The 26,294-nt window shown below is 45.2% G+C and overlaps 1 protein-coding gene across 1 annotated transcript; it reads right to left on the reverse strand.

Moving 5' to 3' along the window:
* Positions 1-7,163: 7,163 nt before the first annotated feature.
* On the reverse strand, positions 7,164-26,294 carry CA2 (carbonic anhydrase 2). The gene is made up of 7 exons (XM_040261136.1): positions 25,948-26,294; positions 24,537-24,734; positions 13,777-13,895; positions 13,261-13,353; positions 11,882-11,944; positions 9,356-9,511; positions 7,164-8,021 (listed from the first exon to the last, which is right to left on the reverse strand). Exons 1-7 carry the CDS (start codon positions 25,979-25,981, stop codon positions 7,902-7,904), a joined length of 783 nt encoding a protein of 260 aa, XP_040117070.1. The 5' UTR covers positions 25,982-26,294; the 3' UTR covers positions 7,164-7,901.

Consider the following 26,294-nt stretch of genomic DNA (forward strand, 5'->3'; position numbering starts at 1 on the left):
TGGGGATCCAGCCTTGTTTCATGCCCTATCCACCTTTCAACTGAGACTGTGCGTATCTGCTCTGTCTTGTGTCTGTTTTCCACTGAGAAGGGAAAAGTGAATGACGCAACAGTGGGAAATGAAAAAGAATGCACATCTGACATTTTTAAAAAATGTGATAAAATCCACATGAAATGTATCATTTTAATCATTGTTGACAGTTCAGTGGTATCAGGTCTATCCACATGGTTGTGTAACTATCACCCACGTCTCTCCCTAGAACTCGTTTCATTGCATTTGACTTTAAAATACATTTATTCAGTCATTTATTCAGCAATATCTATGTGAGCTCTGGTTGCGTCTCTGCTCTGAGCCAGGCTCTGCAACGGCCAAGCCTGGCCCACTCCACGTTCTCAAATTCGGCACCACCTCCCCTGCCCTGGAGGCTGGCAGCCCGCCCCAGCAAGTCCTGTTCTTGTGTTTGGTCCCCAAACCTCAGCAGTTTGGAGAAAATGCAGGGTGTTGACAGCGTCACAGAACAGCCCCCAGGCCACCATCCCTCACACAGGTGTGAATAAGCACGTCTTCCTTCACATAGTGCTGTGGAGGCATGACCACAAAGCTTGCATTTACGTCCTTTTCTGCCACAGTTGCTGTGGGAAATCGGATGTACTGAATATTTCTAGTGCCTGAGCCCCTCAGCCTCCACTTGGGAAAGAGGAATTCTTTTTACTTTATTGTACTGACAGCACGGGCTTCCCCTGTGGCTCAGCTGGTAAAGAATCTGCCTGCAGTGTGGGAGACCTGGGTTCGATCCCTGGGTTGGAAAGATCCCCTGGAGAAGGGAAAGGCTACTGACTCCAGTATTCTGGCCTGGAGAATTCCATGGACTGTATAGTCCCTGGGGTTGCATAGAGTTGAACCCGACTGAGCGACTTTCACTCACTCACACACTGACAGCATGATAGATAATACATATACAGTAAAATAATTAGAAGTAATGTCATAAGAAAAATAAATATTTGTCATTCTTCTGCCACTTTTAGATGGTAAAGCGTCTGCCTACAATGCAGGACACCCGGAGTCAATCCCTGGGTGGGGAAGAGCCCCTGGAGAAGGAAATGGCACCCCCCTCCAGTATTCTTGCCTGGGAAATCCCATGGACGGAGGAGCCTGGTGACTACAGTCCGCGGGGTCACGAAGAGTCTGACGTGACTGGGCAACTTCACTTTCACTTTCACCGCCACTTTCATGGAGCATGGTTCTTGAGCTGGAGGACCTCCCCTCTGCCGACCTTTTGGGTGCTTAACTGCAGTGCAGCATCGAGAGATGGATATCTGTGTGTGTGCAGATGTGCACACAGGTTCACACACGCATTGTGTGTGCACGCACATACGGGCATGCACGTATATGTATTATGAGGAGGAGGAGGGAAGACGGCGCCAGATTGTTGTCCATTAGAAATCGTGGAGAAAGTGAGGTCCGAGGGAGGCTGCAGGAACATGGGACCGCAATCCAGGGAATGCGGGGTCCTGGAGGAAGGGGCAGGGTGGGGCATCTGGGCGGTGAAATTCTACAGTGTGAGGTGAAACCCTCACTTCTGTTCCCTCTGTAAAATCAGTTTGCATTGGTCAGCAATAGTTGGATTTTCTATTTTCAAGGATGCATACATGAGGAGAATTGATGCCTCTAAACTGTGCTGTTGGAGAAGACTCTTCAGAGTCCCTTGGACTGCAAAGAGATCAGACCAGTCAATCTTAAAGGAAATCAGTCCTGACTATTCATTGGAAAGACTGATGCTGAAGCTGAAACTCCAGTACTTCGGTGACCTGATGTGAAGAGTTGACTCATTGGAAAAGACCCTGATGATGGGAGGGATTGGGGGCAGGAGGAGAAGGAGACGTCCGAGGATGAGATGGCTGGATGGCATCACCGACTCGATGGACATGAACTTGGGCAAACTTTGAGGGGTTGTGATGGACAGGGAGGCCTGGCATGCCTCAGTCCATGGGGTCGAGAAGAGTCGGACACGAATTAGTGACCGAACAACACGCATCAGGAGCGACATGGGAAGAGACATAGTGCAAAACTCCACTTCACTATTGGGTCCTTTCAGAGCAAGGTGGCTTCACCAAGAGAGCCGTAAATAAGCAACTTGTACACGAGAAACACACCTGGCCAACCATTGCGGGGGGGTGTATTTAACAAAAAATTGTTTTGAAATTCTGTGCTCATACACAGGTCTCAAAGCCGGAAGGCATCATTCTTCCTGCTAGAATTTTTTGAGAATAGTCTTCAGATAACAAAGCGTTGAAAGCTTTTGCAGACTTGAAACTTTTGCAAAGTAGAAACTCAGGTGGAGTGAATGGATGGAGAGAAAGACTAACGACCGAGGGTTGGAGAGCCCTGCTCTGGGAGGTGGTGCTGGGCTCGGCCAAGCAAGCCAGGCGCACTCTTCTAAAAGGAGGTCCCAGAGCAACACCGTCTCTAAAACCTCGGAGATGTCCAAAGCCCAGAGGCGTGTGGCCAAGACCTGCAGATGCCTGGAGCTGGTGACCTGGGGGGCAGAGGTGGCAGCCGCAGCTCCCGTGGGGGCCCGTGTGCAGGGGACAGGGCTGTGCTGGGCTGTGTCTCCAGTGAGCCTGCAGGACCCTGTCGGCTGAGGGCAGGGCTGTGTTGGGCTCAGTCTCTCCAGTGAGCCTGCAGGACCCTGTCGACTGAGGGCAGGGCTGTGCTGGGCTCAGTCTCTCCATGAGCCTGCAGGACCCTGTCGGCAGAGGGCTGGGATGTCTTTTGAGCCTCCTTCCAGGTGTCGCTCCTTGTAAGTGTGTTGGACGTTAGTCGCTCAGTCATGTCTGACTCTTGGCGACCCCATGGACTGTAGCCCACCAGGCTTCTCTGTCCATGGGATTCTCCAGGCAAGGATACTGTAGTGGGTTGCCATTTCCTTCTCCAGGGGATCTTCCCGACCCAGGGATCGAACTCAGGTCTCCTGCACTGCAGGCAGATTCTTTACCATCTGAGCCACCAGGGACGCAAGTCCTCAATAGTGAAGCCACCATGCTCCTCTGCAGAATGTAACTCCATCAGGCACCCTCGTGATGGGATTTCCTTCCCGCCTCCCCCCACCACTCTCCCACAGAAGGACCATCAAACCTCAGGGGCTCACACATGTGAAGGAAGTTGTGTGATCCTCTATTCGTGGAACGTGAACCTTTCAGTATCAGAGCCCCAGCATTCTCTCATCTCATGCCATCAAACAGTTTGTTAGAAATCCTAGATGAGAAGTAACACTGCCACCTTTGTTGACATTTTTAAGCGCTATTTATCTCACAGTGAAAGTAGGGGTCCCGGACTGAGAAAGAATGGGGAAGAAAGGGGGAGAAACAGGTTAAATATCTTGTAGATTTTTACCAAGTAGGGTAAAGGAATCTCTCGAAGTCTTCAGTAGCAGCATATTGCTAGGGGCAATGTGGATAGAAATGTGGAAATACTTTCTGATGGACCTTCTTCTATGAAACCAACTTTCTTCATGTGCATTTTATCTGCTACTATGACTCTGGGGAAGGGTCCTGGTGAATGTCGGTTCCAGAAGAAAAGAGAGTATATAAGACAGAGTCCTGTTGTACAGGAAGAAGGGCCAGCCTATCTTTCTGGCCAGTGGAAAGAGGAGGAGGGGAGGGAAAGTTAGAAAAGAGGTCGGTAACCCAGGTCTTCATCTCCCCCATCTGCCTGCGGGGTCAAATCTGGGTGATGAAGGGAAAGCAAGGACCGCAGGCACTGGGTCAGAGGACCCCGTGGTTCTTGTGGTGAAAGGGCTTCCCTTATTCACTGGGTCCTTTTATTCATTTGGTTGTTTATTCGCGGCTGCGGGGTCTTCGCTGTGCGCCAGTTCTCTCCGGTTGCGGGTGCGGAGCACACACTCCAGGAGCACAGCCTTCAGGCTCAGCTGCCCGGCGGCACGTGGGATCCTCCAAGACCAGGGATCCAACCCGTGCCCCCTGCAGGGACAGGTAGATTCCTGATCCCCGGGGCACCAGGAAGCCCCTCTGCTTCCTTTGGAAACAACATCCACCCGGGCGCCCCAGGGCTGTAGGGGACAACAGGGCTTTGCCGTCAGGCGACCGCAGGGGTAAGGTCGGCTGTGGACGCCTCCAGGGACCAGATGAGACAGGCTGCCGCATTCCCAGAGCGAGGCCAGGCCGGCCTGGCGAGCCCCTCCCCGGCAGAGGCGCGGCCGAGGGGACCTCTTACAGACCCAGGCCGGCGCCAGTCACCAGGCCTGACCTCTGTGTGGGCTGGTGTGGAGCTAGAGAGAGGAAACCTTACAAAAATAAACTGCGTCAACCAGCAGAGATTGAGATGCTCTCTAGGGCCGAGTTTTGAGTTTTCAGCCGCCCTGCCACCAAGGCTGGGGAGGTGAGCCGAGGGGAGGTGGAGGAGAGCCTCAGTAAATAAAGAGCTGCCTCTTCTTTGCACACAAAGGGCAGAACACACACCCCTCAGCAGGGGCCCTTCCAACATCCACCCACTCCGCTGGTTTCAGATCTAGCACAAAGTTCACTCCCCTCGAAGGCTCTCCCTAATTCCATCCCACGCGCAATGCGTTCGCCAAGCCCCAGCTGTGCACACAGCTCTGGGCGGTGAATGAAAGCTGCCCTCCGGGGCTCCCGAGGCTGGAAGGGAGACCGAGGTGTCCCGACCGCAGTCCCCAGGGGAGGAGGCCATCGGCGTCCGAAGCCCCAGAACCACACGCTCTCCTGAGTGAGAGACTGAGCTGATTTGGGAGCCTGGCGTCCACGAGCAGGCAAGATTTCACAGTTAGGGCTGGAGAGGAGGAGCAGTCTAGGCTGAGGAATGGTTTCCCCGGGCTCACAGGCTGGGCCGAGGAAGCCGCTGACCTCGTTTATTTTCACACGCAGGGTCACGTAATTCCTGCATCAGTATTACGTTCTCATTGCTGGTGTAACAAATCACCCCACAAACTTAGCGGCTTAACACAACAGGAGTATTACTTGACCTGTCCAGAGGCCAGAAGTCCAAAGTGGGTCTTACAGGGGAAGATCCAGGGGTCAGCCGGGCTGGTTCTTTCTCGAGGCTCCAGAGAGGCGCATGTGCCCTGCCTCTGCCTGGGTCTGGAGGCTGCCCGCTCCCCTGCCGGAGGGCTCATCTCTCCTCTCTGCTTCCGCCGTCCCATCTCCCTCTTCCGCTCCCAACTTTTGTGTCTCCCTCTTATCAGAACCCCAGTGGTTGCAATGGATAATTGCCTCATTTCACAACCCTTACTGTAACTAAACGTGTAGTCTCTTTTACCAGGTAAGGTAACACTCAGTTTAGGATGCAGGCATCTTTGGAGTTGGAGGGCCACTGTTCTGCCTACAAGAGTATCATTTATGTTACCCCCCTTCTTCTAATTCAGGGTGAATAACTGAGTTAGGATCCTATTTGTGAGATGCAAAAGAGAAATTCAAATGTAGCTTAAAAATATAAACATACTAACACCAATTATGATATCTGTTAAAGTAAGGAGCCATTTAAAACTAACAGCTGTCCTTGGAGAAATAAATATAATCCAAATCCTCAATATTTAGCTTTCAATTATTCTTTCCTGCCTCTCAACATTACTTTAACAGTGCTTCTCAAACTGGGGCTACCCAGGTCCCAGCAAGTACACCTGATAACCAGAGGTGACAATAAGCTGCAGGATAAACAATAACAGTACCAATTTTACTAACTGCAATAAGCCAGTTGTAACATTTTATATTAAAAATAAACATGGCTATAATACAGAGTAAGATGGACATTTTGAATAAATTTTGTAAAACATGAAACTTTTAAAGAAGAATGATCTGCTCTGAACTGTGCCTAAGGAATTTCTTCTCTGCTTTAAAGGAATATTTTGATGAAACATCTGAAAAGCACCAGAATAAATTAGAATATTTGTGAAAGTCTTCCCCCAAAAAAGATCAAGAAAATAGTATCTCTTGATTACATGTGTTTCTGGCTATGAGTGGTATAAAATATTTTTATTACAAAATTTAGAGATCATTGTACACCAAGAACACCATAACTCACCTATATATAGAACTCAGTGTTGACAAGTTTCTGCTTCAGCATATAACTGAAAACCAATATGTAAAAATATACACGTTAAATTTTTCACATTTAGAAGAGGCCCTCTGCAGTTCACCTGGAGTAGATTTAGTTTTAATTCATACACAATTCTGTTTAAGGTTGTCCTGTGGGTCCCCTACCCAAAACAAGAAACAACAAATTAGAGAAGCCTTGTTCCAGGAAACTAAGTTAACAGACTCACAGGCTTAAACACACACATGGGCTTAAAATGTATTATTTCTGACCACCTCCTACACACCAGACATTACCTCATATAATATGAATATCCTGGGTGTTACCCTCTCTTTACACCCAGGGTCATAGAGATTGAGAAGAGCTGGGATTCAAAACAGACCATCAAACTCCAAAGTTTGTGATCTGTCTTTTACAGAAAACTCAGCTCAGTTCTTTAGCAAAGCAGGTAAGAGTGAGTTAGTGACTTCTCTATCTCTGGTAATAAAGAGATTGCCCCCACCCCCATCCCACCCCCACCCCCACCCGCCCCCCCGGCCCAGCAAAGTGTGGAACCTGAGTCATGTGTTAAACTTGGCTTCCCAGAGTAACTCATTGGCCAAACATCCCAGGGTCTGGGCATGGAGGTAAATCCAAGACCACCATGGGCGCAGGAGACTGGCGTTTCATCTGTTCACCCTGCTTCCCACCTGGAGCAGGTATGAGCCACCTTCCGAAGATTCAGATGACTCTCACTTCTGGGGACCACTGGGATTCCTCTTTTGAAAAAAATGGATTTTTATTTGCTGCATTTCCCAGGAGCATATGTTGATTCAGGAAGTCTCCCCTCCCCCCTCCTGCTGTTCTCGTAACCACTTCCTCTCCTTTCTCAGGACCTACCCTCCTGGAGATCACATGAGCCAGTGCTCAGAAAGCTCACAAGAGCACATGGCAAATACAGATAGCCTTCAGGGTGGGTCCTTTTGTGGAGACTCTTGATTATGAGTAAGCCAATTATGATGGCTTATTATTTACAGTGAATTAATATGAATTTAAAAAGTGTACATTTGCTCCTTCACCATTCCCCACTGCCCAGCATAAAATAAAAAAATCCAAGGTAGAATTCCAGATTTTATTAGAGAATGTATCTAAAATACAATATTTATTAAGTTATATTATTTGAATGGAAATATACTCTGTATCACAACTATAACAATTTTTATAGATAATTCATTTACATCTCTATAGTTCAAAAATCACTAAATCATAGCGTAATTAAGATACCATGGCTACAAATATATACGAATTTAAAGTTTTTCTTTATTATACCATCTTGGAATCACAAACATTTATCTGATTTACATTACATAGAATCAAGACTATTTTCAGTTCAGTTCAGTCACTCAGTCGTGTGTCCGACTCTTTGTGACCCCATGAATCACAGCACGCCAGGCCTCCCTGTCCATCACCATTTTACCTGATTTATATTACACAGTTCAGTTTACCCCCATATATAGATTTGCACTCAATCATCCCACCTTCCTATATTTTAAAAATAGCATTTTACTGAACCATCGTGAGTGCTCATTACCCCACATTCTGTGAGCAAAATCAAGGTTCTTATATTCTCTGTCACAGAAAGGCTACTATCATCAGCAAAGCACCAGTCACAGCAAATCTGTCAATCGTGACAATTGGTCTAGGTTTTCACATTTTAGTAGTAAGCACGTCAGGTGAGAGATGAAGGGTCTAGAAAGCCAGCCGCAAAGCAGTGAGGGCCCAGTTCACCAAGGTGGGCTTGTGCTAAGCTAAAGGGAGGCCCAAAGGCTCTCCCCTGGATGCCGCCCCGGGCCACCTTATTTGGGGAGAACTCTGACTTGTCTGTTTTTTAGCGGCTGAGCCGGACGCCAGTTGTCCACCATCAGGAGTTGAGGCTCGCCCTCCGCGTTGAAGTTAAGAATGCGGAATTTCAACATCTAAAAGACAAAATTAAAGATGAAAAGCATCAAAAATACAAGTTTCACTAGAGCATTCAATTATCGTGCTTGTGTTAAATCCTCAAATACATTTCCCAGGATTCACAGTCTCAGATGGCAATGTTCAAATTTTAATTTGATTCTCAACAGATATATGATCACATATAGACTATATATATGTGCTTTTATACAACAAATTAATTTCTACAGAATAAATACAACATCTTGCTGTGATTTGAAGGAAATTTGCAATGAGCTTGTTTTTTCCTCTTTTAATTACATAATCAAACATCAAAAATCTATAAAATATTTCAGAGATGTAAAGTAATAATAACAATTCTAGACCCAAATTAAGGTTCTGTTTTCTGCCCCAGGGAAGATAAACATCAGCATGGGTACAATTAGATAAAGTGACCCCGGTTTGCAGGCTCCGGGGTGGAATGATGGCTGACATCTCTGCTTCAATTTACAGAAGCACAGGATTAAATCTGCCCACACTGGGATTTCCAATCCTTATCACTGGGTAGTTCTGATTTCCTTTTAAATTCGTGTGAGTTCCCAGCAGAGTGACATGACCCAGGCAGCCCTCCCCCAGTTCCCTCCTTCTCTGAGGCTGTTTCTGAAAGTGTCACTTCCCTTTCACTAAACATGACTTGATCTAAATGAAGAATGGTGGTTTGGGAAGTAAGGCAGCTGCCAGAGAATCAGTAGCCTTGAACCTGATCTCTCTGCCAAACAAAATTCCCTTGGTCACTTCTGAGGAAGTCAATTTCCATGCCAGTCAACTACTATTAACACACACAACCATTATCACTGCAGTGCGCTGAACAGCACAGACTATGCTCTATAGGAAATGTGTGTCCGGTCTAAGCTGCTAACGCAACTTGGAGTGACTTTCAATAGATGCTTTTTATCCACGGGATGACTCTCAACTCTGTTCGAATTCAGGATGTATTCTGATATAAATAAACCACAGTAAGCTCTTAGGTGAGTGAGCCGTCGGCAGGAAATTATCACCCATAGCTATGCACCCTTGAATATAAAATCTCTTTGTTCCAGGCTTCAGATTCCTCCTAATGTACAAAAAAAGCATGTACTGGGTGACAGACACCTTTCTCAGGTAATCTTCAATGTTATCCAACTTCAGAGTAAAAAGAAGCAATTGCCTAAGGTAACAGCAAGTTCTTGCTGGGTGCTAACTACATCTGCTAAGCACTATTGCTGGCGCCAGAAGCAGCAGGAGGATTGAAGCCCAGGTCTGTCTGCTTCCAAAGGTCCAGCCCTTCCACCTGGATTAAGCGCCCCCCCCCCCCCGCCGACTTGAGCAAACGGACCTGCTGACTGCTAACGGAGATGGGTTCTTTGAGCACAACCCAGGTCACGCTTTCGAGGAGAGGAGGGGTGGTCAGTGAGCCGGGGTAGGTCCAGTAGTCCAAGACAGTAGGAAGGAGGCTGCTAGGATTGAAGTTAGGGAAGTCGGCGCTCTTACCCTGGAACACAAGGAAAAGACACAGGTTAAGCAACATCACGTGATCAGAGTCAGGGAGGGGGAGGAAATGCAGGAGAAGCGGAAACAGAAACACTCAACTTAGAGAGTCAAACACCTTCCTTTTTTTTTTTTAAAAAAAAGAGACGTTCCATATTCACCAGAAGACAGAATAAAAAAAATTAACAGAAGACATTCGAAAGGGAAACTTAGATTAGCAGATATAAGCAAGAGAACCTATCAATTTCACCTGTCCATTTGCTCACTGGTCCTCTCAAAAAACCCATTATCTTTTCATTAAGTCATTAACCAATCTTAGCCGGTATTTAAAGTGAAATTGCTGCCACCGAAATGGTGCAATTTTAGGATGTAGGAACAGAACATGTAGACGGTATCCTTGATGAGGAGGTAATTGTCCTGTTGTACTGTTTGATGGTTTGACCAGAACTGAAAAGCTGCAATTAGCCCTGGACACCACACTTTAGAGAAACAGCACCAACAGCAAAGAGTTGTCCGAAGAGTGACAGGTCGCTGCAGAGAAACAGTTGTCAGGTAAGACTAGTTAAAGGGGACAGAGTTAATGAGCTTGGGCGTAGGTGAGACGCTGAGAGAAAATGGGCTCAAGCGAAGGAAGGTTTAGTTGGTTTTTTGGAGATGTAGTTGACATATGTTAGCTTCAGGAATACAATGTAATGATTCAATATTTGAATATATTATCCAATGATCATAATAGGTCTAGTGAACATCTCTCAACATAAACAGTTACAGAATTTCCTTTTCTTGTGATAAGAACTTTTAAATCTACTCTTAGCAACTTTCAAAGTGGCAATACAATGTTATTAACTACAGTCACTATAGCATTGATTTTGATTTACTTATAAGTCAATCCCCAAACGTCTTTATTTTATAACTGGAAATTTGTACCTTTTGACCCCTTTCATCCATTTTTGGCCCCCGCTCCCACTCTGGCAACCACCATTGATTCCCTGTATTTGTGAGCTGGTTTTGTGTTTGTTTTCTTTGCTTATTTGTTTAGATTCGACTAGTTCATCTGGTATTTGTTTTTCTTTATCCGACTTAACTCACTTAGCCTAATACTCTCAAGGCCCATCCATGTCGTCACAAATGGCATGATTTCATTCTCCTGTACAGCTGAGTCCATTTTATCTGTCTATCTATATCTTGAGCTTAGTCACTTCAGTCCTGTCCGACTCTTTTGCAAGGCCCATGGACTGTAGCCCACCAGGCTCCTCTGTCCATGGGATTGATTCTCCAGGCAAGAATACTGGAGTGGGTTGCCATGCCCTCCTCCAGGGGATTGTCCCGACTCAGGGATCAAACCCACATCTCCTGCTTTGGCAGGTGGATTCTTCACCCACTGAGCCCCTTGGGAAGCCCCATCTATCTCTATCTACCTACCACGTTTTCTTTATCCATGCACTTGTTACTGGATGCTTAGGCTCTTTCTGTCTTGGCTATTGTGCCAGGGTCCAGCCTCAGCAGAGTCCAGGGATATCCTCAGGATGGACGACATTGGCAAATGAATGAAAGAATGACACGGGGTGACCAAGCTTCAGTGAGCAAGGCCCATCACTTTATTTTCAGAGAGGGCTTTTACACCCTGAGTTGTACATTGAGCCAAGTGAAAAATGCAGAGTCAACTCAACATTCCATCAGTGGGATCTCCCGTGCTGGTTCCCGACACTATTGTAAATAAAGCTGCAGTGGACATGCTGGTGGGGGTGGAGTATATATCCTTCTGAATTAGTGTTGTGGGATCAGGTTTATTCTATACGATCAAGGGAGTCAAGCTCAGGGTAACAGGTAAGCCTTCAGAAGATAGATGCTGCTTTAATTTGAGGATGAGTTTGATAAAGCCAGGTTGCCGCTGCTGAAGGCAGTATTTATAAGCAGGTGCCTCATGACCTCAGCACAGCTAAGCTGGGCAACAGATGTAAACACAAATTCAAAGAGGCCACAAAGCAGGACCTTACTCATCGTGTTCTCCACTGCATTTCCTAGACTAACAAAGTGACTAGCATATACTAAGTACTCAAGAAATACCTGCCCTATGAAGAGTGATTAACTGGATCAGGTGGTCCAGCCTCTTTGCAATCACGGTTTTCTCTGCTTCTTACATACGGATGTTCAAATGAAGCAAGGTTAAATAAATACAAGTCTGAAAATTATACAAGCATTAGGATCAACTTTGGGATAAAGATTAAGTTACATAAACACATGAGCAACATAAAGGCTCATCTAAGCACCACCCATCAAACCGAGACTACTCAGCTTGAGTAAAAGAATTTTAAAAAATAAGTTGGGTATAGAAGATAGGTACCCTATGCAGGTGTCAAAAAAAATTGAACTGTACCTTTGTTTTAATAGAATCCAGCACGTCAAGGACTTTCTGGAGAGCTGGGTTAGCATCACCAACCTATAGAAAGACACAAAGGACAAGACCAGCATATACAGTTGGCACTACACCAGTTTTTGATTAGGGCAGCTCTAAGGTATAATTTCTCCAAATGGTGAAGCAAAAACCACCACTAGCTACATGCCACCCATCAGTCTTAGTCTGACTCCCCTATTTTCACTGACAACCTGCTTCCGGCCCTGCGGTTCACCTGAAATTACCCTCTCAGATATCACCAGTGACATCCAACTGCCAAAGTCAACAGCACTGTTCAAATACTTGCATTAAGCTTCATGCAGAATTTTGCACCTCTGTCTTCCCTCCTTTGCAAAATCCCCCCTCTTTCGACCTTTCCTTCTGTCCTTCAGCCTCCCAAATCTCCCTTGACTCCTGTATTCCCCCGTTGATCATTTAATCAGGGTCTTTCCTCCCAGTCTGCAGTTTCTCAGGGTTGCTTGCTGAGTAGTGTTACCCCCTCTCATCAGGGTTTCCTTGCATGATCTCATAGACACTCATAGTAGCTCAGCTGGTAAAGAATCTGCCTGCAATGCAGGAGACCCTGGTGCGATTCCCGGGTCGGGACGATCCTCTGGAGAAGGGGTAGGCTACCCACTCCAGTATTCTTGGGCTTCCCTGGTGGCTCAGCTGGTAAAGAATCTGCCAGCAAAGCGGGAGACCTAGGTTCGATCCCTGGGTTGGGAAGGTCCCCCATAGAAGGGAAAGGATGCCCACTCCAGTATTCTGGCCTGAGGAATCCCATGGACTGCAGTCAATGGGGCACAAACAGTCGGACACAACTGAGCCACCTTCACTTCACTTGCCACTTGTGCGTGCAGCTGTCACCTCAACACAGGATTTCTAGAACCATGAATCTGTAGCCCAGACCTTTCTCCACTGGGTTTATAACTATCCAGGGGGCAGCTCAGTTGGTATGTCCTGGATTCTGCAACATGGTGTCACGGTCCTTCATTCCTCCAAAACCTGGTCTTAATTTAGCATCCTCTGTCATGGAATAATACTACCTAGCTTAAGGCTGAATAAGAAAAAAAAAAATACTAGTATTTATCCCAAGTATTGCTTTTTCTCATTTCGTATTTCATGTGTAAACACCCTTCACATCTACATCCAGACAGTACCTAGGAAATACCTCTGGAATTGTCTTTTTGTCTCTATCTCCACTGCAGTAAGCAGATATGCAGGAAAATAAGCCCCTAAGTACTTCAGAGCCAAAGGCATTTCCTAGGCTTTTTGTAGAATGTCCTATTTGTCATGCACGTTCCGTCCGGTTCATCTTTTTTGGAAACAGGGAGGGGGAAAGAATTGGGCCATCAACTGACCTTCAAAAAAACACCCACAACAGCCAGTCCATCAGGCTGTTGTGCTGCTGTTCCAAAGTCCCCGTACTTGGTGTTCCAGTGAACCAGGTGTAGCTGAAGCAGAAGCACAGACAGCAAACGATTAAATGTGGTAAAAGCTTACACAGTTATCTTCATAGCTAGAGCTCATGAAAGAAAGTGAAAATGTGGATAATTATAAATCTAAACTTGTATTTTAATTCTAATTGTCCACGACTTGGAATAATAGCAAGTGATTCCTTCAACAACTCTAAGGCAAAGCATTGCATACCTTTGAGGAACGTTTATTTCTAGATTTTACATTAAAACACGATCCTCCAAGTTGAATTCATTTTTACACAAATGGTGTTCTTAGGAGGTCTTAGAGAAAGCTTTGCGGCATTAACAGTAACACAAATAAAGGTTATAAGAAGCAAATATAAAGAGCCTTTGTAAAGAAAATGGTTTGAGCTAAATTTACAAATTAAGCTTTTGAAAGAAGAAAAAAGTGTATCTTACCTCTGCAGCGTATTTCTTCCTATCCACAGTATGCTCAGAACCTTGGTCATCAGATGAACCCCAGTGAAAGTGAAACTGAACCAATCTGTAAGTGCCAGTAAGAGGTCCGCCTTGCAGCACTAAAATGAAAAAATATATATATAATATTTATGTGGGCTTGCCAGGTGGTGCTAGTGGTAAAGAACCCAACTGCCAATCAGGAGACATAAGAGACGCGGTGTTTTTGCCCGGAGAATCCCGTGGACAGAGGAGCCTGGTGGCACACACACACTCATACACACACAAACTCATACACACACACACTCATACACACACACACTCATACACACACACACTCATCCATACGCACGTGGGACACACACACGACTGAGTATCACCGTCTTCAATCTTCTTTCACAGTACTAAATTTATGCCTGAAGCAACATTTTCACTCTGTGAAAATTAAATCTAGACTCAGGCTTAGTTTGCAGAGCTGAATGGAATCATTGCAACTGTTTTTTTTTTGTTTTTGTTTTTCTCCTTTACTTGTACTGACTGGAAGGATGGATGCTTTTCCCATCTGTTTTCTGAGCACAGGACACTTTCCTTCCAGGTCTGTTTGGGAGTCAGAGGTTCAGGTTTCACAGAGAGGGGATTTTCAGGGGACCATGAATTCCTCTGTGAATCAGTGAGGAGGGGCTGGCAGCCAGCCTCCAACGCTGGGACATCGTACACCTGCAAACTCAGGAACCTCTGCTCTGCCTCGGCCCAGAAAGCGACCTTCAGCCCGCTTCGCTGACCTCTGATGTCACTTCTCACTAGAATTTGTGAAACAATAAGCATGCCAACAAAGGTCCGTCTGATCAGTTCAGTTCAGTTCAGTTCAGTCACTCAGTCGTGTCCGACTCTTTGTGACCCCATGAATCGCAGCACGCCAGGCCTCCCTGTCCATCACCAACTCCCGGAGTTCACTCACGTCCATCGAGTCAGTGATGCCATCCAGCCATCTCATCCTCTGTCGTCCCCTTCTCCTCCTGCCCCCAATCCCTCCCAGCATCAGAGTCTTTTCCAATGAGTCAACTCTTCACATGAGGTGGCCAAAGTACTGGACTTTCAGCTTTAGCATCATTCCTTCCAAAGAAATCCCAGGGCTGATCTCCTTCAGAATGGACTGGTTGGATCTCCTTGCAGTCCAAGGGACTCTCAAGAGTCTTCTCCAACACCACAGTTCAAAAGCATCAATTCTTCAGTGCTCGCTTTCTTTACAGTCCAACTCTCACATCCATATATAACCACTGGAAAAACCATAACCTTGACTAGATGGACCTTTGTTGGCAAAGTAACGTCTCTGCTTTTCAATATGCTATCTAGGTTAGTCATAACTTTTCTTCCAAGGAGTAAGCATCTTTTAATTTCATGGCTGCAGTCACCATCTGCAGTGATTTTGGAACCCCCAAAATAAAGTTTGACACTGTTTCCACTGTTTCCCCATCTATTTCCCATGAAGTGATGGGACCAGATGCCATGGTCTTCATTTTCTGAATGTTGAGCTTTAAGCCAACTTTTTCACTGTCCACTTTCACTTTCATCATAAGGCTTTTTAGTTCCTCTTCACAAAGGTCCATCTAGTCAAGGCTATGGTTTTTCCAGTAGTCATGTATGGATGTGAGAGTTGGATTATAAAGAAAGCTGAGTGCCGAAGATCTGATGCTTTTGAACTGTGGTGTTAGAGAAGACTCTTGACAGTCCCTTGGATTGCAAGATAAAATAAGTCAGTCCTAAAGGAAATCAACCCTGAATATTCATTGGAAGGACTGATGCTGAAGCTGAAACTCCAGTACTTTGGCCACCTGATGCGAAGAGCCAAATCATTGGAAAAGACCCTGATGCTGGGAAAGATTGATGGCAAAAGTAGAGGGCAGCAGAAGATGAGATGGTTAGATATTATCACTGACTCAATGGACATGAATTTGAGCAAACTCTGGGAGATGGTAAAGGACAGGGAAGCCTGGCGTGCTGCAGTCCATGGGGTCATAAACAGTCAGACACGATTTAGCAACTGAACAACAAAGTGACATATTTTAAAGCTTTTAAAATTAGGGTAGTTCTACTACTTCAGTTTTATTTCTCTACAACTGGGAATAGAACCCTTTTTGCCGTAAGTGAATTTTATTAGTTTGGGCTTATAATTCTGCAGAGTAATGAGTCCAAGATAACTTCAGCTTTGGCTGAAAACTAAGGGACAAGGTCTTCATGATAAAGTTTGTTTGGACAACTTCACCTAAATACGCTTAACTGGTAGCAGCACACGTTCATCTATTCAAAGAAAAGATAAAGCTGGCTGGCAGATATCTAGGCGGCTGGGCCCTTCTGTGGCTCCTGATACAACCTCTGGCTGACAGCTCTGCCTTACAATAGACCAGGAAGAAAAGAATTTGTTTTAAAACAAGAGAGAACAAATTAAAATGGTGTTATAACTATACACAAAAATAAACTCAAAATGGATTAAAGATCTAAACATAAGACCAGAAACTATAAAACTTCTAGAGGAGAACATAGGCAAAACACTCTCCGACATAAATCACAGCAAGATCCTCTATGACCCACCTCCCAGAATACTGGAAATAAAAGCAAAAATAAACAAATGGGACCTAATTAAAATTAAAGCTTCTGCACAACAAAGGAAACTATAAACAAGGTGAAAAGACAGCCTTCAGAATGGGAGAAAATAATAGCAAATGAAGCAACTGACAAAGAATTAATCTCAAAAATATACAAGCAACTCCTGCAGCTCAATTCCAGAAAAATAAATGACCCAGTGAAAAAATGGGCCAAAGAACTAAACAGACATTTCTCCAAAGAAGACATACAGATGGCTAACAAACACATGAAAAGATGCTCAACATCACTCATTTTCAGAGAAATGCAAATCAAAACCACAATGAGGTACCATTTCACACCAGTCAGAATGGCTGCGATCCAAAAGTCTACAAGCAATAAATGCTGGAGAGGGTGTGGAGAAAAGGGAACCCTCTTACACTGTTGGTGGGAATGCAAACTAGTACAGCCACTATGGAGAACAGTGTGGAGATTCCTTAAAAAACTGGAAATATAACTGCCTTACAACCCAGCAATCCCACTGCTGGGCATACACACCGAGGAAACCAGAATTGAAAGAGACACGTGTACCCCGATGTTCATCGCAGCACTGTTTATAATAGCCAAGACATGGAAGCAACCTAGATGTCCATCATCAGATGAATGGATAAGAAAGCTGTGGTACATATACACAATGGAGTATTACTCAGCCGTTAAAAAGAATACATTTGAATCAGTTCTAATGAGGTGGATGAAACTGGAGCCTATTATCCAGAGTAAAGTAAGCCAGAAAGAAAAACACCAATATAGTATACTAACACATATATATGGAATTTAGAAAGATGGTCACAATAACCCTGTATGTGAGACAGCAAAAGAGACACAGATGTATAGAACAGTCTTTTGGACTCTGGGGGAGAGGGCGGGGGTGGGGTGATTTGGGAGAATGGCATTGACATGTGTATAATATCATGTAAGAAATGAATCGCCAGTCCAGGTTCAATGCATGACACAGGATGGTCGGGGCTGGTGCACTGGGATGACCCAGAGGGATGGTACAGGGAGGGAGGCGGGAGGGGGGTTCAGGATGGGGAACACGTGTACACCCATGGCGGATTCATGTCGATGGATGGCAAAACCAATACAATACTGTAAAGTAATTAGCCTCCAATTAAAATAAATAAATTTATATTAAAAAATAAAAAGAAAGTTCAATGAAAAAAATAAATAAATTTTAAAAAATGGTGTTAAATTGCTGATCTATTAAGAAACATGATTTGGATGTATTCAGATAAAATCACAGCTCTTAAAACTTTAAAAAACTTACTGTAAAAGTGCTTTTTAAAAATCTAATAAAGAAAGAATTAAAGAATTATCCTTATACCCCCCAAATAGACTTTTTCCAAGATGAAAATATAATTCATAACTATCACTTCAGTTCAGCAGCTCAGTCCTGTCCGACTCTTTGTGACCCCATGAATTGCAGCACGCCAGGCCTCCCTGTCCATCAAACTACCGGAGTTCACTCAGACTCACGTCCTTCGAGTCCGTGATGCCATCCAGCCATCTCATCCTCTGTTGTCCCCTTCTCCTCCTGCCCCCAATCCCTCCCAGCATCAGCGTCTTTTCCAATGAGTCAACTCTTCACATGAGGTGGCCAAAGTACTGGACTTTCAGCTTTAGCATCATTCCTTCCAAAGAAATCCCAGGGCTGATCTCCTTCAGAATGGACTGGTTGGATCTCCTTGCAGTCCAAGGGACTCTCAAGAGTCTTCTCCAACACCACAGTTCAAAAGCATCAATTCTTCGGTGCTCAGCTTTCTTCACAGTCCAACTCTCACATCCATACATGACCACTGGAAAAACCATAGCCTTGACTAGACGGACCTTAGTCGGCAAAGTAATGTGTCTGCTTTTCAATATGCTATCTAGGTTGGTCATCACTTTTCTTCCAAGGAGTAAGCGTCTTTTAATTTCATGGCTGCAGTCACCATCGGCAGTGATTTTGGAGCCCAAAAAAATAAAGTCTGACACTGTTTCCACTGTTTCCCCATCTATTTCCCATGAAGAGATGGGACCGGATGCCATGATCTTCGTTTTCTGAATGTTGAGCTTTAAGCCAACTTTTTCACTCTCCTCTTTCACTTTCATCAAGAGGCTTTTTAGTTCCTCTTCAGTTTCTGCCATAAGGGTGGTGTCATCTGCATATCTGAGGTTATTGATATTTCTCCCGGCAATCTTGATTCCAGCTTGTGCTTCTTCCAGCCCAGTGTTTCTCATGATGTACTCTGCATAGAAGTTAAATAAGCAGGGTGACAATATGCAGCCTTGACGTACTCCTTTTCCTATTTGGAACCAGTCTGTTGTTCCATATCCAGTTCTAACTGTTGCTTCCTGACCTGCATACAGATTTCTCAAGAGGCAGGTGAGGTGGTCTGGTATTCCCATCTCTCTCAGAATTTTCCACAGTTTCTTGTGATCCACACAGTCAAAGGCTTTGGCATAGTCAATAAAGCAGAAATAGACGTTTTCCTGGAACTTTCTTGCTTTTTCCATGATCCAGCAGATGTTGGCAATTTGATCTCTGGTTCCTCTGCCTTTTCTAAAACCAGCTTGAACATCAGGAAGTTCATGGTTCACATATTGCTGAAGCCTGGCTTGGAGAATTTTGAGCATTACTTTACTAGCATGTGAGATGAGTGCAATTGTGCGGTAGTTTGAGCATTCTTTGGCATTGCCTTTCTTTGGGATTGGAATGAAGACTGACCTTTTCCAGTCCTGTGGCCACTGCTGAGTTTATATATCATTAAAAAATACATGTTTATAAAGTTTATAAAGATTTAGAATTAGGCAAGAGTAATATGAGCTTTTATTATATAAGGCTTTCTAATACTAAAAAAAAAAAATGAAATGCCTGAGTGCTCAATGATTAAACACTTTCAGGACTAATGTACTATTACCAGATATCTGTTTAAGCTTCTGTTAAAATAGACTATGTTACTATGTAGCTGAGAAGTCCACTGTAAACAGTGTATACTCGGTTGCTCAATCATGTCCAACTCTTTGCGACCCCGTGGACTGTAGCCCACCAGGCTCCCCTGTCGATAGGATTCTCCAGGCAAGAATACTGGAATGGATGGTCATTTCCTTCTCCAGGAGATCTTCCCAATCCAGGGATCTAACCAGTGTCTCTTGGGTCTCCTGCCTTAGCAGGTGGATTCTTTACCACGAGCACCACCTGGGAAGCCCCTACTGTAATTAGGAAAGGTGTTAGCGTGTTAGTCACTCAGTCATGTCTGACTTTTTGTGACCCCATGAACTGGAGCCTGCCAGGTTCCTCTGTCCATGAGATACTCCAGGCAAGAATGCTGGAGTGGGTTGTCATCTCCTTCTGCAGGGGAAGGAATGTCATTTCCAACTCAATACGGTCTATGGGGTTGCAAAGAACAGACACGATTCAGCAACACACACACACTCATAAAGGCAGCGTGCATCTTTCTACTTGAGAAATAGGAAAGATGAGATTCAAGACAGGGAACTCACACAATATTCTGGGTCTACTTCCTCTTTTACTTAATTTGATTGCTCCATGCCATTTTCTAAACTACTCCACTTTAAAAACTTGTTTTTCTAATTAAAAAAATAGTTTTAAAGAATAGCAGAAATTGCTGACTGCATTTTTTCCCCTCTGGAAAAATCCAGCCATTTGTGTGTGTAGAGTCCATCATCTGTGGTACCACAGAAATGTGTTCCACAAGCGATGGAGATACATGAATGGGGTTTTCTACTCCAAGACGCCTCCAACCTTCATTTAAATCCAAACCGCAAAATGAAAAGCCTGAGAAGATTTTAACTTTCATGATCTTCCATTAGTTATACTATATATAAAACACAACGGAAGCACTAAATGTTATATTATCATCTGTCCTCTTATATATATTACTTAGGTAAATTATGTTACTTGTGAAAGATTCATTTTAGTAATATTGACATAAATTAGCTACTAATACAAATTAAAAACTATAAATGTAATATCAACATTTTTTCCTTCTTGATCACTTTAATATTACTTAATATAAGATGTGAGGGCTTCCCTGGTGGCTCAGCTGGTAAAGAATCTGCCTGCAATGCGGGAGACCCAGGTTCAATCCCTGGGTTGGGAAGATCCCCTGGAGAAGGAAACGGCACCCCATTCCTGTATTCCTCCCTGGAGAATCCCATGCACAGGGGAGCCTGGAGGGCGACCGTCCATGGGGTCACAAAGAGTCAGGCACGACTAAGCTACTAACATGCGTTTACATGATACAAGATGCATCCAAATCAAGTACAGACCTTGGCGAATGTCAATAATTTCTCCTAAATTCAAAATATAAATAAACTATTCCCAATAATCCTTAGATTAAAATTTAAGGGATTCCTATTAATGAAGTAAATAGTCTATTAGAAAACACATTTCTAGCAGGTGAATAATCATTTCTATGAAGAATCTGAAACTTAATCTATTTTGGGGTTTTGGCAGTGGTCAGCCGTTCTAGGGCTACCTACTAAGGCTAAAAAAGCAAGTGTCAGTAGAGACAGATCTGAGGGAAAGACGCCCATATTCCGTGTCTCTTTCAGTAGTGAGATGTTTCGCTGTTACTTTCACTAACATAACCACAATGGAGACGGAGGGAACAGCAGTTCTCAGTTTCAGGTTTATGGCAATTATTTGACAGCTTTTGTCTTGTTTTGTTTTGTTTTTAAAGTAACCCTTTGACATGAACACAATTAAATATGGGGTCTAGAATGCTTTAGTCTATCTTACAGAAGCTTAGGGTTCTGCTCACAACAACCATCCATGGGTTGGCCCAATAATTCGAGCTCTGGTTTTCAATAGTTGCCTCTAACTTTGCAATACAGCAGGAGAGTTTTAAACTCATTAGTAAAAGTTAATAAGTTAGCAGGAGTTAATAATTTGACTACTATTCTTTTCCTCTCAGATAAAGAATGTAATACAAGGTCTCAAACAGGGAGAGTTATTTTTTAATAATTTTAGAAACCTAACAGGATTAACATTTTTTCATTAATTTCAGGTGGTTTCTTTTTAAAGGCACTTAGAAGGTTGAGGAGAGCTTTAACCCAAGTTCCTAGTTAAAGCCTATTAACTCCATATTTAAAAAGAATTCTCGCAAGCTTAAACATAACAATAAATTCTACCAGTTCAGTTCATTATACCCAAGTATTTAAGTGTGGGTATAAGAACATTTAGGATCTATCCAAAAATCTGAGCCTATGAAAAGTTCCTGAAGACTGATACCTCACTGGGTTGCGGGCAAGGGGAGTAAATCAACTGAAGCATTTAAATATAGAAAATAAAGGCTATGTTAAAATATTAACACAGTGAAAATAATTCCTAATAGAGATGATAAACTACAGATTTTAAAAACCTGAATGACCATTATTTTTAGACTTAGACCAGAAAAGTATATCAGTTTTTGAAAGTATGGCATGTATGAGCACACTAGACATCACCTATGACTGTCATTTAAAGATTCTTATTCAGTTTCCATTTTTAAGTGGTTGCCATTTAGTCTCATTCCAGCAAACTAGGAAGCAGACGACTAGCAAGTAACCTAAACTCTTGAGCATTCCGTTTCTTCATGTTTATTTTAAGTGGGTTTGCCTAGAGTATCTCCACCGTGTGTTCCAACTTGAGAGTCTAGGATCTTAAAAAAAAAAAGTCCAAAGGGTGTTTCTCTGCATGCTATCTTTGGTTTTCTATTTTTGTGTTTTCCCTTAACATCAACATTTAATATATTCATATTCTAGAGAAAAATGCTTCCTTGTTTAATCAAAACACCTGCAAATGCTGAAAAGGTATCAGGCAAAATCACAAAGGATTCTTTCACCTGTAAAGGAGAACAAGCCTCTCTAGCATTCATTCCTCTTGTTTTCACTGTGCCTCCCGCCTGGCTCTCTCAAGTCCTCGTTTCCTGCTTCCTTTTGCTGGGAGTCTCCTCCAAGACGCTGAAATCCTTCAGGCCTCATCCTTTAGGCTCAAACCTTATTCACCCTGAAAAGTCTTTTCTGACTTGTGCGGGCCAACTCCAAACCTGCTTTCCATGTTTCCTTGGAACACCTCCTTGTTGCACCCGCCAAAGTGACTGTCAGTACCTATTGCTCTTGTCTTCCTACTTGAGGCATCCCCAGCATCGGCTCAGGGGAGGCAGGCGAGGGACCACGGCTCCATCCTGACCTCTGGGTGCCTGGCTTGTCTTACTTAACAGTGGTGCTAGTGAGATTTTTCTTTTCTTTTATAAAAATTAAGTGAATAATACATCTGTCTCTAAAGACGTGGACTTGAGCCTCTGTCTGAAACACTTGGTTTTCATGTTTCACAATCAAACCCAGCCAGGTGCCTTAGTAATGTATGTGTTATTCACCAGGAGGAGTAGTTAGAAAAAGGCAGCTAGCTCTCTTCAGTTACCGCTCATGTAGAAATCCATCAGAACTGGACATATTCATGGTAAAACATATTACTATGTAATAATGTCATATGTAAAATCAGTCCATAGATTAACATAATAACTGGCATGTTTGGAAAAATACGGAAGTGTTACAAGATTTTAAAATATCATCAAGTGGTAAGAAGTAATTTTAAAGCAATTTAAAAACCAGTCCATTCTGAAGGAGATCAGCCCTGGGATTTCTTTGGAAGGAATGATGCTAAAGCTGAAACTCCAGTACTTTGGCCACTTCATGCAAAGAGTTGACTCATTGGAAAACACCCTGATGCTGGGAGGGATTGGGGGCAGGAGAAGGGGACGACAGAGGATGAGATGGCTGGATGGCATCACGGACTCGATGGATGTGAGTCTGAGTGAACTCCGGGAGTTGGTGATGGACAGGGAGGCCTGGTGTGCTGCAATTCATGGGGTCGCAAAGAGTCGGACACGACTGAGCGACTGAACTGAACGGAAAAACTTTACCTTCTTTCTCTTTAATAAATCCTATTCACTAGCTACCATGAAAAAAAAGTTTTCATCAGAGGTGCAATAGTGACAGCGCTTGCCTAACAAAGGCAGCCAAGTGGTGTGAAGAGCCAACAAGAGCAATGGCCATTTACAGAGGAATCTCAGGTGCCAGGCACTGGGCTTTATGTATGTGTCCCATTTAATCCTTCTGCTGTAACAGATACTCCAATTTTACAGTTAAGAAAACAAAAACATAGAGAGGTTAAGTTACTATCATTCTCAGGAGAGGAAGAAGGAAGAAGAATTTTTTCAAAACTGTACTGAATACATTGGATAGCTACCGAAAAAGGCAAGGCAACTCGACTATAATGATTCTAATTACATTCATATACTCGTACTGTAGGTCATTACGCGAACATTTTGACAGCATTACTGAACGTTGGATCTGTCTTTTCTCCTTTTGCGCAATGCTCCACACACCCCCAGGCCCACACCACCACCACACATAACGTGTTTGTAGCACCGTTCACTCAGGGCCCTTCAGAGGAAAGCACTCGGGAAAACAGGGTGCTGGCCAGGAAATCGACCAGTGGGCAAAGAAGGCTGCTACTGTGTCTGAAGGGGATTGTTCTCCTACTTCTAAGCAAGAAAAAAATAATAAAAAGAAGCAGCAGTCAAAGAGAGTTCTGTAAACAGCACTACTACAAATAAATTACAGTAACTGGTTTTGTCAGCAAGGTATGTCCACCAAGTCTAAAACATCTTCATTTATGGAATGAACTTCTGGGTGGATACCGAGATACACAGACACCTTTATCACACTGGCCCAAGGCTGAGAAAATATTCACACACACAGTGTTTCCGAGAATTTCAGGATTTTAAAGGAGCAGGTTTTCATCGCTCTTCTGCATGCTACCTTGAAGACCAATCCTAAAAAGTCCAGTTTTTGCAAGTCTCTTCATTGCTGATCTCTATCGCCAAGGGGCCCTGCCCTTTTTTGACTTTTCTCAGGCATAGCACAGTTATTCAATGCCCTACATAGAAACCGGGAAGTGGACAGGGAGAAACAGCTCATGCCACTTCAAAGAAATTAGCCTGCTTCCCAGAGGCTGAAATCCAACGAAGACGATCAGCAGTATTAAGGGGGGGGGGGGGGGGGAGAGGGTCCTGCGCCTGTTAAGCTGGGAAAAGAGCTGCTGCTGACACACAAGCTATTTTGTAAACACTGACCTGCTTTGTCCTGCGAGTCATCAAACTCCACATTGAAAGAGTGACCATTGTTGACCATTCTCCGCGAAGCTGCTTGCTCATAGAGAAGGGCCAGAGGCTTCAGAGCAGGATCGTGAACGACGGCCTTGGTGTCGATGTCAACGGGTGACTGGCGCTCTCCATTGGCAACGGGGAAGTCCTTATGCCAGTGTTCAGGGCCTGGGGTTGAGCAGAGACGTGTGAACTCCCACAATGTGGGGAAGGGCACACCCCAACTCCGGGGAAAGGGCAATGATTCTTGGACCTGCTTGGCTCCAGTTCTGGCGATACCACTTCTGGTGATAGCACTTCAGAGCTGTATACAAGGTGGCGCTAGCGGTAAAGAACCCGCCTGCCAATGCAGGCAGACGCAACGGACGCCAGTTCAATCCCTGGGTCAGGAAGATCCCCTGGAAAAGGGTTCGGCAACCCACTCCAGTGTTCCTGCCTGGAGAATCCCATGGACAGAGGAGCCTGGCAGGTCCATGGGGTCGCAAAAAGTAGGACACGACTAAAATGATTTAGCAAGCAACCTTTGAAGGGAAAACATTTGATCTGTGCCTTAGTTTTTCCCTCTGTATTATGGGGTACCTATAGCATCTGGCTTATGAAGGTTGGTATGAGAACATCAATCCATGTAAGGCTTTTAGAACAAGCAGTGAGCGTCACATACATGTTAGCTATTTTTATGCTTCTTTTACTGAAACTGAGCAGCTGACCCTGGGTTTGTGATTAGGATTTGAATGAGCAAGCTTCCCAAAGACTCTCCCGAAGAGGGAGATTTCTTCCTCAGTTCTGCCAGAGGCAAGGACTGAGTCACCGCCCCCCCCCCCAGCCCCCTCTCCTTGAAGGGTCGGGATCCCCATCACTTGACAAGCCCCAGACCCCGCAAGACGCTCAGAGATGCCCCAGACACATCTTGCTCGTACGTCCGCTGGCCTGGGGGAACCCAGACCTGTGACCCCGAAAAACCGAGTTCCTGGGGACCTCCTGACCTCAGGAGTCAAGAAATCAGGAAAACGCAGAAGTCAGCGCAAAGGACTCAAACCACCAGCCCAAGAAAACGCCCGGGAACTGTTCATGCTGAGAATCTTAGCCACAGGTGGTGCTGAGGATGAAGTGGGGGGCGGGGAGTGAGGTGGGAGAGGGGATTAAGACGGTGGGAGGGGGGAGTCTCCTAATTTCTCTGCGATCAACGACCAAAGTGTTTCGCTGCACCCCTTCCTAGCGTCCTCTTGGGTCGGGACAGGGTGGTGATCGACCCGAGAGGGGCCGCGCGCGGGTCCCGCGGCGATGCGCGCCCCTCTCCCCGGCCCGGCGCGGGGCGCGGGGCTTCCTCCACAGCGGCCTGGGGCCCCGCGCCCGGGGGCGCGCCCGGGGGCTCCGCACTCACCGTTGTGCTCGCCGTATCCCCAGTGATGGGACATGGTCGCGCCGGGGTCCGGGGGCTGCTGCTCAGGTGCCCGCGCCGTGTGTCCGCGGGCCGCGCCGTCGTCGGCTCTTATAGGCGCCCGCCACCTTCGCGCGTGGGGGCGGCCCCGGGGTGGGGGCCCCGGGCGGCCCCGGGCGGAGCGGGGAGGAGGGCGCGGGCGGAGGTGCGCACCGCGCGCTCGGGGCGGGCCGGGCGGGCGAGGCTCCGGGGGGCGGGGAGAGCGCCCTGCCGGCGGGGCGCTGCGCCAGGTTCCGGGGCTCCGCTCGGGCCGCCCGGCTTCCCTCGGAGCGGGCGCGGGGCGGCCGCGA

Source organism: Oryx dammah, unplaced genomic scaffold (assembly GCF_014754425.2).
Source record: "Oryx dammah isolate SB20612 unplaced genomic scaffold, SCBI_Odam_1.1 HiC_scaffold_19, whole genome shotgun sequence".
In the NCBI taxonomy this organism is placed as follows: domain Eukaryota; kingdom Metazoa; phylum Chordata; class Mammalia; order Artiodactyla; family Bovidae; genus Oryx; species Oryx dammah.

What these genes read in the sequence shown, in the direction of transcription:
- CA2 (XM_040261136.1), bottom strand. Translation starts at nt 25,981, where the DNA reads ATGTCCCATCACTGGGGATACGGCGAGCACAACG. An exon ending in GGAAGAAATACGCTGCAGAG is followed by an intron (nt 13,354 to 13,776) that starts GTAAGATACACT and finishes CTTCTGCTTCAG; the next exon opens with CTACACCTGGTTCACTGGAA. An exon ending in TTGTGGGTGTTTTTTTGAAG is followed by an intron (nt 11,945 to 13,260) that starts GTCAGTTGATGG and finishes GTCTTTCTATAG; the next exon opens with GTTGGTGATGCTAACCCAGC.